Source organism: Xyrauchen texanus, chromosome 40 (assembly GCF_025860055.1).
Source record: "Xyrauchen texanus isolate HMW12.3.18 chromosome 40, RBS_HiC_50CHRs, whole genome shotgun sequence".
NCBI lineage: Eukaryota > Metazoa > Chordata > Actinopteri > Cypriniformes > Catostomidae > Xyrauchen > Xyrauchen texanus.
Genome location: NC_068315.1, coordinates 19647001 through 19658727, shown reverse-complemented (window position 1 = coordinate 19658727; position 11727 = coordinate 19647001). Strand labels below are relative to the sequence as shown.

General features: G+C 37.4%; 1 protein-coding gene across 3 annotated transcripts in view; it reads right to left on the bottom strand.

Moving 5' to 3' along the window:
- Positions 1-2383: 2383 nt before the first annotated feature.
- LOC127633859 (sorting nexin-29-like) overlaps positions 2384-11727 on the bottom strand; it is a 133071-nt gene continuing 123727 nt past the window's right edge. For all 3 annotated transcript variants that reach the window (XM_052113212.1, XM_052113214.1, XM_052113213.1), the window contains 2 exons: positions 10320-10459; positions 2384-3785 (listed from right to left, as the gene is read on the bottom strand). In XM_052113212.1, the coding sequence (XP_051969172.1) occupies positions 3656-3785; positions 10320-10459 (270 nt within the window). In that variant the 3' untranslated portion in view covers positions 2384-3655. The remainder of the gene's footprint in view (positions 3786-10319; positions 10460-11727) is intronic.

The following is an 11727-nucleotide window of genomic DNA, read 5'->3' as shown; positions in this document are numbered from 1 at the left end:
TAACCTTGGGAGAAACCGGCTCACTGTGAGAGCCAATTCCCCTCTGGCTAACAGCATGAATATAATGCCAATATTAGTTATTTATGTGCAGTGCAAGTCATGGTTTAAAATGATTAAACTTAATGATTAAACTTAAAGTAAGTGTTAAGGGCCAGTGCTTAAACAAAGATTGTGTATGAACTGTAAGATTAATGACCAATGTCTTTGAAGTTCATCCTGGAATAACTGCAGAAGTTCACATAGATGCAATTGTCCTTTATTAGTTGGCTGATGAAGGCTTTTGTTGGCAATTAAATTATAGTCTATGTACCCCATTTCAAGAGTGTAGTCCATCATTAGGCCGAGGTGATGCAGGCAGAGGTCAGTGAGGTGCATCGCAGTTCATCTGGCAGGTTGTTTTGGTGGGGTCTATCATAAGTCCAAGGTTCAGGCAATGGCATATGAAGTGGCATATATTTTCCACCACCATTGTCGTCAGTATCGGCAAAATCCACTTTTGGCTGACATTTAATGCATATTACTAATATACATATATATATATATATATATGGATACTTTCTGGTTGCCCTATGTTAGTGGAATATATCCAAGGGATCCAATATCAAAGGGATAGCTCACCCAAAAATGAAAACCCTCACCTATCATATTGATACAGAAGATATGTATTTAATCACTGGAGTCATATGGATTACTTTTAAGATTTTTGGAGCATTGTATGGACCTACAGATCTGAGATATTCTTCTAAATATCTTTGAGTAAATTATGTGAGAATTTTCATTTTGGGGTAAACTATCCTTTTAATGTGATGAACTACACTTCAGCTGACTTCATACATCCATTTATTCAAAAGCTTATGACTACCCGGAGAGGTAGAGGAGCACAGTTTTGGGGTACATGCAAGTCAGCTCAGCCAACTTAATGATATAAGATATTCAGCCAAATCAAGTGTATAGTCAGTAGTGTAATTTAACAAATATCAAAAGCCATGGCTAAAAGATCCACAATAGGGATAACAGAAAGTCTTATAAATAGCAGTCATATGGGACATGACTGAACTACTGTAAGAAGCAGCAGCAGAAGAGATCACACACAAGTTTATAAAGAAAGGACAATTAGCAGAAAGTTCTAATGAGTGATAACTGTGAAGTAATGAATTTTGATTTAGCCTGTTGATCTAAATCTGTGTGGGACCATTTGCAGTGTAAATAGAACTAAAAGAAGCCAGTCAAAACAAATGACATGGTAGACCTGGAAAACTATTTACAACAATACTTAGATGGCTTGATGTGTGCCCAATAACGTCTACAATCACTTTCTCAGCATCGTCAAAAGGTGTTTTGCGGAGATATTTTAGTTGTTTATTTTCAAATGATAGCAGGTCTCAGGAGCAAAACCCACTTAAAGAGACTGCTTGAGGATTTTGCATATGCAAATATAGCTTTTTCTTTACTTCTTTATCTAATCATCTGATGGATACTTTGTATCACTTAAGTCTTAGGAGACAGACAGGACCAATAATTGGAGAGAAAAAACTAAATTCTTTCTAATAGTGGAATCATAGCATCCTGGAGGCTGTGTAAAATTCACCTTGTTTTGCTGTCACTCACATTAACACAAATTATAAACACAACTGAAGGTGAAGCATGCAATTTCTGTTACTCTTGCGACTCCAAATGCAATTTGAAAACGTATCTCTGTTTTCAAACTGGTTTCTCAGACTGATCCCACTGTGAGTTCGGCGACAGTAAATTGAAAGTTCTGCAGCTGAAATCGGTCTGTGCTTACCAAAATTGTGTTGATGAACGTATAGGCATATGAGAGGATCACATACAAGGTAGAATGTCCACAGGGTGCAGGCAAAAGCTTGTATGTTTAGTTGTAAATAATGTAGTGCAGTCAAGAGCAATGCATATTTTATGAACTCTGCCGGCTAACCCAAAGCAACCCTGAACCTAAATGCCAGTGGACATATAGTTTTAGATTGAAAGTAAACCTCCAAATGGAGCTCACCATTGTTTATGTGGGCACGATTACTTCCTGGTTCCTGCAGGACCAGAACCCATGTCTCGAAGGTTGCTCAGAGGTAGATCACTTTTAAATTAATGCAAAAATGTCTTATGGTGAATGGTTTCAATTTCATGGTACATTAACTTTTGTAAGCAGTATGTCGATTTTTCAGTGTGATCATGTCATTGGTCAAAATTACACACTTCATCTTTAAATTGAAAAAAGAATCCTGCAACCTACAGTATGTCAAAGTGAGACAACACAGCTCACATTTTTTACCATTTAAAGAATTGTCTATCTTTGAATACATAATTTAATACTCTGATGCCATAAAGTTAGGGATATTCACAAGTATCCCCCAATCAAGTGTATCCAATACACAAAAACAACTTAATGTGTTTGTATTTGCATTTATTCTTGTATTCATCAAGCTCTTATACTCAAAGTCTGGCTGCAGTACCACTGCAAAAACAGCTGCTTCTTGTCACACCAACTTGTGACAGAAAGCTACTCTGTTGGAGAAAAAACATCAGATACAGTTGTGTACTAGTAAATAGATCTGCTACTCTTCATCCATCAATGCTTACAGGTAAACAGAATCTTAAACTGATGGCAATTCTAAATCATATTCAATTTCATAGTTGACAATTTACTCATTTAATCATATCCCCATTTACATAACAGTAATCGCTGTCATTTGTCAGTAACTAAAACAACAACAAAAAACTATTTGATCATAAATTTGGCCAATTTCACCACTGTGCTTCCAGTTAAAACAAGGCAAAATTATTGGTTAATTCATTCAGTGGAGAATCCCTGGCTTAGAAAATCTCTTCTGTTCAGTCCAAACACAATGCAACATGCCCTGTCTGCACTGGTTTCTGTGTAACAGTACTATCTAGTCATCGAGGACAATGGCAGCCCTGGAAAATTCCAATGGTAGGTTTTCAGGGAAAGGAGGACGAGGCTCTGCCCAGACCAATCAAGTTTTGACCATAAGTAGACATTTATCTCAAATCGAAAGGCTCCTAATTGTGTGCAACTTCTACATATTGGTGACAGTGGAGAGTGTTTGTTTTGTAAATCTATTATAATGCATTCATAATTAAATTACATCCAGCATTATTGTACCTCATACATAACACCGCGTGGTAACAAAATGTATACAAAAAGGAAAAAAACAACTTGAGTCCCATGTGTCAGAGTCAAGTTGAAATAATGATGATGTGCAAGTTATTTCCAGATGATACCACAATTCTCAATGCAGTCTCATAAAAGTTTGATATCACTGCAGTTAGTAAAAAGTACATCCTGGATTTCCCCAAAACACAACATCTGTTATAAAACATTAGGCACAATTGTAACTGAAAGTCCCACCACTAAACTGAAATTTGCCAAAAATTCCACCCGACAACCTTGTTGATTCTGCTTGTTGGTCCTTAGCGCAACTTGTCTCCACCTGTGGCGATATGTACATCCATAATAGAAGATCCTGGATTCAGTCAAGTCATACTGATGAGATCTGAAGATTGAGGGAAGTCTTGGTACACACGGCACCTCGTATAACTGCCTCAGACACTTAAGTTCACAATTCAGATTTTAGAGGTCAGCAGAAGTTTCTGCATCACCAGACCAGTGCTTCAGAGGCTAAAGGTCACCACTTTGTGGTTCAGGGTTGCGGGCTTCCCGACCCGAGCTGTGACCCGGCCTGGGAAACCTGCTAGAGGCTTTAGATCGGGCAGTTTTGGTTCCACTCTCACTGGATGCTGGGGTGTCCCTGTGAAAGAATAAACGCAAAGATCATTAAGTCTCAGCTCTTTGCGACACTATGGTTTTGAATTTATTTGTTTTTTATTTCTATATAATATATAATATACTAAATTATTTTAAATTTGTATATAAAATTTGTCCTTTTGATTAAATTTCATTACGTTTTCTCTAACAGTTTTATTTAGTCTTAGTTTTACAGTATATCTAGTTTTTAATTTTAATTTTAATATGTTAGTAGTTTAGGCTGCCAAAGTTAATGCGCTAACTAATATCAGCATAACATTTCTCAGGGCTGCCTAGTCGCTATCTAGTGGCATTTTCATGTTTAATAAATGAGGTTCGTAAAGGTTTAAAATTGTACTATACGCTCTGCCTCAAAAACTAAAATTAATCTGTGGTCATTTTTAATTTATTTTAGTTACAATTGTGTATGAAGGTGTGTATGACTTTCTTCAGTAGAACACAAAATAGAAAAAAATCTTAGGTCCTTAAAATGCAAGTGGATGGTGATCAGAAGGTCAGCATAAATGTCATCAATACGACTCAAGCTGTTAAATGAATGTCTTCTAAAGTGATACAATCACTTTTGGAGCAAAGAAGATACATATTTAAGTACTTTTTAACTATAATCCATCACTTCCGGTAAGCAGCAGTATAAGCACTCACGAGAGTGTCGAGTTCATGTGGTCTCTTGTGTGACGTATTCACATTGCCATGTTACTGACGTAATCTCACATTTATCTCTCGGTTGAGACATCTAGGATAAGCACACAAAGCACCATTGTGGGTAAAGAAACAGATCTAAACCAAAACCAACTAACCTTCTGTACAGCATTCCTCCTACTCAGCTGTAAACAGCGCTGCTCTTCCGTGCGTGTCACACGTGTGTCAATTCTCACACGTCTCACATGCCAACGCGATGGTGTTACACTCACATACCGCTTCTGACCGGAAGTGATGACTTATAATAAAAAGTACTTAAATATTTGTATTTTTTGCACCAAAAGCAATCATAGAAGACAATAATTTAACCGCTGGAGTCATATGGATGACGTTTATGCTGCTGTCTGTGATTTTTGGAGCTTCAAAAGTTCAAAAGCATTTTAAGGACCTAATGAGCTGATATTTGTTTTTCTTCAAATGTGTTCTGGTGAAGAAAGAAAGTCACACACACCTGGGATATCATGAGGGTGAGTAAATAAAAATTTTCATTTTTGATGAACTAGCACTTTAAGTTTTAGTTTTTCAAAATTATTTAAAAAAACTTTTAAGAGTTTGAATTTTAGTTTTCATTTCAATATAATATATAATAATTGTATTAAATAAATAAAATAATTTGTCCTTTCAATTTGGTTTAGTTTTTACTTTGTTACAGATATTTTTAGCTTAGTTTTAGTTTTCCAGTGTTTTGTAATTTCCGTTTAGTTTTTATTTTAGCTTTTATTTTTTTTAGTGCTGCTAAAGTTAATGTATTAAGCCCCGTTCACACTGCAAGCGACACAGAGTGACAAAATGACAGGATGCCAGCTCAGCGACTTCCGCCGACATGAGTAACAATGACCTTTGGCGTCAAGATGTGTGGCGAGCGACACAACAAAGCTGAGAAAAGTTTAGCTTTATTCAAATGAACAGCAACATTCAGGAGCCACTACCGATGAGAGTGAAGACAGTGGAGCTCACGGCATCTGTCTCCTCTGACATACTTGGGTTAAGTTATATGTTGAGGAATTTCACTGTTCAGTATCATTTGTCTGTAACCGCATGCATCGATATAATAAAACGATGATACAATCTGCATTCTGAGTGAGTTTGATTCATATTTTAATACATTGTTCATCTTGTTTAATATTATGATGCAACGAGCACTGCTGCAGATTATCCTATATAAAATGCTTCTCCCTTGCAGAATGTTCCATTTTAGAGGCAACAGAACTGATTCCTTGTCAAAATAGAATGATATCTTAGTTTTACTGGCAGTATCATCTGTAATAAGCATTTCAAAAGCTACTATTATTACTATAATAATATATACTACACTATACTAATAACGTTAAAGCGACATCAGTAGGAATGCATACTAGCGACTTCATATTAAAGTGACTAGCAACACCAAACGACAATGTCGATAGCTGTGTGAATGCGACTTTAAGATATCCTTTAAATTGCCATTAAAGAGTTACATTTCTCAAGGCCTTCTAGTGTTATCACAATCTAGTGGCATTCTTTTAATGAAGGAATTGAAAATAAATATTTAAAATTTTTGAGTACTTTGCATCAACAGTTAAAACTAAAATTATTTTGTAGTAATTTGTATTTTATTTATTTGATTATTTAGCCATAAACATTTGTTTAGTTTAATTATTTATGTAATTTATTTATTTTATTGATGTTAACAAAAATTCTTTCATTTAGTTTTAGTTTCTGTTAAAAATAACATGCTGTTTCTTCTCTGCCTGGCATTAAGGGGCCCGGGGGTCTTTAGGTGTTCAATTTATATTTGTAATACCTATGAAAAACAGCTTCCACCATGCACTGACATGCTTAAACGAAGCAGTGAAAACAACAGCTCACAGATGTTCTTTTTGCACTGACAATCACTAAATGCTCTTACATGTCAGAGTCCCTGCTGTAAGTAAATAAACAATGAAACAAGCTCTTTGCAACAAATTCTTTTCTTTCATTCTCACAGGCTGCACCGAGACACACTGACATCGCTTTTAATTCAAGACTAACAAACTCAAATATGACCATGTTGAGTGCAGAGCGGAATGCCCCAGAGGCTGAGTCTATGTATGTCAGAGACGGTGTGTGAGTCCTGAGGGACGTCTGCATAGACATCAGCTGCATTTGAGGGTCAGCCACTATACACACACAGCTGCAGCTCATCATATGACAACTCCAGCCTTGGCTTATATGCTGGCTACCCTGATAACTATGTCACTCGTGACCTTGGGGGAGCCATTGACCAAGTGGAGGTCCTTGCTCATTTGGGGCCCCCCTTATTTTAACAGAACTATAAATACACAACTAGACACAGAAGGTAAAGTTTGTCAAGACCAACTTTGATGTTAGCTTGACAAAGTCTTGTCTGAAAGTCTAAATTAGATATAAAAGTTTGAATACAGGCCTTTCAGGTGTTTAATGCAGGTGTTATCGCTAGGTATTACTATGGTCTTCTCACTTCTAGTTGGTAGTGTTGTTGGATAGGTGGACAAATGGTTGTACGTGTGAGAGTTTTGATGGCTGGAGTTTGAAATCACTAACATTAGATGATAGGCCTGTGTTTAAACATTCTATTAATGCAAGTCTATGGGATTACGGAGCTTTTTAATTGTCCGCTAAAAGGAATTTTGTCTGAATAGTTAGAAAAAAAAAACAGCACACACAAGTCTAATTTATACCTACTGTGTGAACAGGTTTTGCTTGTTTCGCCTACAAATGATGAAGAACTGCAGTGACGTTTTTGTTTGTTGATATTGCTCCTGTTTGCGCACATCTCTGGAATTCTTGACCTAGGAGAACTCGGCTGGTCAAAGAGCATTGATGATTGGTTAAAACTAATCGTGGGTGTGGTTTGGACATTATGTTTTTTTATTTACAATTACGCATGCCAGCTGAGAAGTTGTTAGCAAGGCTACAGTCATTAAAATGGATAAATTTGAAGCCTGTCTCTCAAAGATAGTGCAGAAGTGTATTTGTTTACATGATTTGCAACACAAACTCCACAAAGACAGCAAGGCCACAACAAATGAATAGAGAGAAAGATTGGAGTTTTTAAAAGTGGAAGGGGCCGTGACAAGTTTAATAAAGCAAAGGAGCGACAGCACCTAATGTGGCTGTCCACAGAGAGAAAAACCTGTATTATTGGCTTTACTTGTGGCTGGAACAGTACGTTAAACACAGTGACATCACCCTAAATAAATTCATTTTAAAACAACATTGTGCATTGTATGAATGGAGGCTTCATTTGCCAAGGGTGCTTTAGTTCGTCCATTTGAAGGAACTTCCGATTCTTCCATGTGAAAATCAGGCTTAAGTCAGAAATCCCTACATCCCCTGTGCCAGGTCCTGCCACTGCACTGACCACCTGACAATAATGTTTTTTGTGTGTTTATAGCCAAAAGACAAATCTTAGTTGGGATTCTGCATCGAAGGATGGAAAATTTTGCAGAGTGATTCGCATAGTAATGTATGATACAACAAAGAACAAATCTCAAAGAACAAATCCTCAAAGAGTACAGAAAACAAAATAACAAAGAGTGACAGAGCACTTTTGAGAGCGCATGAAGGCGCAGCCATTTATGGAGCAGCCGGTGTGGATAGCAAACTAATCTAGCTTGTACAGATTACATTCAGCTAATAATGGTGGAGGGTTTTCAAAGGAAATTAAATTTGAACAGTATGTCAGCAATGTGGTTATGCAACCCATGATCAGCTTCTCCTCTGCTTTACTGCTACTGACAGATCGGCACAGGACTGAGACAGAAAAGAAGAGTAAGAAAAGGGAAGAGGGTTGGGTGGAAGGAAAGAGCGAGGGGGAGAGCCAAAGAAAAATGGAAAGAATGAAGTGCTGAGCAGCTTTCAATCAAGCTTGAGCAGCAGGTCAGAAGTTAGAAGCAGGTAAGTGGGGTGCAGTAATGCCCCCCACCAATAAATCTATCCATCCATCCATACTCAGCTCCACACAAACAAGCACATGCACACAATCACACAGACACTATTCAATCGGTCCATGAGGCAGGAGGCAGATCTGCTGTCTAAACAGAAGCCTGAAAGAGCCTCCTCACGTTACATAACCTCTAAGAAATGAAGAGATTCAGCTCTTAATTTATCCCTGGAACAAGACACACTTATCTATCTATACCCTGCACCTCCGCTGGAGAGGCTTCTCATTGTGGTTTTAGGCAGGAAATTTCTATAAAGCAAATTTCGAAATGGCTCTGCAAATTGAAAATGAATTGAGGATTACTGGATGTGGCCCCTGTAGCTTGGGAAAGCATCAGGATATTAAATAGTCTTCCAGCAGAAGAACAGACAACTGCTGGAAGCTCTTTGAAGCAGTCCTGCACTGTCAAGATGTGGTGGGCCCAAGTGTCTTCCATTTTAGAGCAAAGTCTCAAAGTCTGAAAACACTTTTTGTTCCACAAAACCTCCTCACAACAACGTCTTCTAAAAGATAATTGTCGGCCTCGGCCCCACTCAAAACTGACAGTGACAGAGAGGAGATGCTATGAATTGGCACACAAGAGTGTTTTTAACATGAAAGGATTCCCTCGTTGGCAGCGCACACTCACTATAACTGCTGTGTGACAGCCTTCCGCTCCGTCTGTTTGCCAGGAGGCGGCTTTATTGGCATGGGCATGTAATCACCAGTGTATTTAAATGGCAGTCAGCAGCTACTCCAGGTCTGAGAGATGCTTCCAGAGCACAAGAGCGAATAGAAAAGCATTGTTAATCACATAAGTCATAGAGGCAAATTGATCCAAAAGACAAACAGAAATTTATCGAGAAGTAACACGGTTCCTAGACAGCACATGTTCAAAAACACGAGCAATAAACTATAGTAAACGGTGCATTGTAAATACACAACAAAAGTAATTCAATGCACATAGAGAATGGACTCAAAGTTCTTTGTGAGTCATTTCCCAGTTGGATAGCGTTTGTGACAAAATGTAACGTTCTCAAACATTCTTGTCTATTCATTCATCACGTCCAACTCTCATGGCATCTAAAGACCAGCTGGACTCATCTGTCCATAGCACACAAATTCTCTCCAGTCATAGCCAACCGAAAAGACATTATCTTCTCACAATGTCCCAAAGGTTTTCTTTAAATCAGATTTGAAATAAGGGTAACATTTCTAAAATTGGCTTTTTAATAACATAAATGCATCAGACCCAGCACTCACCAAATAAAAAACAAAAACAATCAAATGCAGTGTGTGAGCTGATAGATTGATGAGCTATTCTGAAATGACAATTAGAAAGTAAAATGCAGGAAGCAACTGGTCCTGTAGGGTTAACTCATAATTTTTTATAAACTAATCACATTGGCAACAGAACTTGACAGCCAATAACAATAATAATGATCATTGATAATAATAGACTGTGTGTGGTTGGCGTTCTGGCGCACTATGGCTGCCGTCGCATCATTCAGGCGGGTGGTGCACACTGGTGGTGGTTGAGGATTCCCCCTATACTATGTAAAGCATGCTTCGAGTGCTTAGAAAAGAGATACATAAATGCAAGGAATTATTATTATTATCAATTACATTTCCTTTTACAGAAAGGCTCTGTAATGCTAGTTTGGTGCATCTCACATAATAAAGGAAGACTGAGCATTGTTTCTTAATTTAGAAATCTGAATCTTTTATTGGCTTGGCATATTTGAGTGACAACTATACTTTGGCCTGTATTTTACATTGAGGCACTGAAATACAGAGCCATAAAGAGTGCATGGCGTTGCGCTGCATGTTCCTCATCTATAGTTCATGGTTAATGCATGTGAATTGTTGTGTGTGTTTGTGTGTGCATTTGCTCACTTGCAGAATGGTAGTAACTGCAGTAAGGTCTCCTTGGTGGGCTGGGCAGTGAATTTAGGCAGTGTCTGGATCAGTTTATTCATCACAATGCGCATATAAGACTGTAGCTGTTTCCTCCTCTCCTCCACGAACTTGGCATCCTGGAAATGTACACACAAATACAGACACTAACAATGACTTAAATGATCAGACCACCAAACAAAAACAAAAAAAACGTTCTAAACCTGTATCACTTTCTTTCTGCAGCCACAAAGAGAGTATGTACTGGTCGCTTACAGCATTTCTTTGCAATTACAATAAATGAGGACTGAAACTTTCAAGCTTTGAAAAACACAGAAGCACTATAAAAGTATAATTAAAGCAGTCCATATGACTAATGTGCCATATTCCAAGTCTTCAGACACCATGCAACACCTTTGTGTGAGAATCTGATTTATTTATTGATAATCCTACCCTCTCAGAGCTCTCATCTCAAGAACTGTTATGACCAAATCATCGAGTTATTGAACAGATCAGTCAGATCCATGAACTACAAACTCCAATCAGTTTTGTGTACAGTATTCATATAAAATTAGATAACGCAATTCAGTGTCATGACAAGTCGTAATAATAGAACGAGATGTTGAAAATCATACGAGTTGGCTTGTACAAATGCAACTGTTACTCCCATAGAGAAAATAATTAATTCAATGAACAGTGTTATTAAGATTTGTTCAAATTTTTAACCCCAAAACCTAAACATAAATTCTAACCCCTTATCCAAACCTCCCCATGAATTTAATAGGACAATAACATTTGTGGGTTTGGAACAAGATGAGCCTCACAGGTTATATTCATTAACAGTACAACAGTCAACCGCATTGAATTTAGAGTTGTCATGAGACTATGTTGGACAGTTTTACTTCTCTCATGAACAAGCTAGGGCAGATGCCAAGATTTTAAGTGAACATCAACTTCAATCTGGGTGTATTCATTGCAAAAAGCAATAGTATGCCTTTGGAATACTTCCTTTTGGAATATAGCTAAGAAGGTGGATGGACTATTTTTATCATACATTTACTGTGCTTTTGCATCCTATTTAAAGCTTGAAAGCTTGAGTCCACATTCAATGGAATTGACAGAAAAAAGCAAGCCAGTATATTATCATTTTTTTTTTTTTAAATCCACAGAAGAAAAAGGTAATCTGGAATGACATGAGGGAGAGTAAATTAGGACAGAATTTTCATTTTTGTCTAAACTAATCCTTAAAAAAAATTATCATCAGGACTTGCAAACAATTTACAGCATCAAAACATCAGCATCATGATTATACCCAGCATATATCAAGCTGATTTATCACAAGATCAAAGTCAGTGCAGTGGCGGGGGTGACATCAAAAGCAGATGAGATAGCACAAAGGACAACGAGT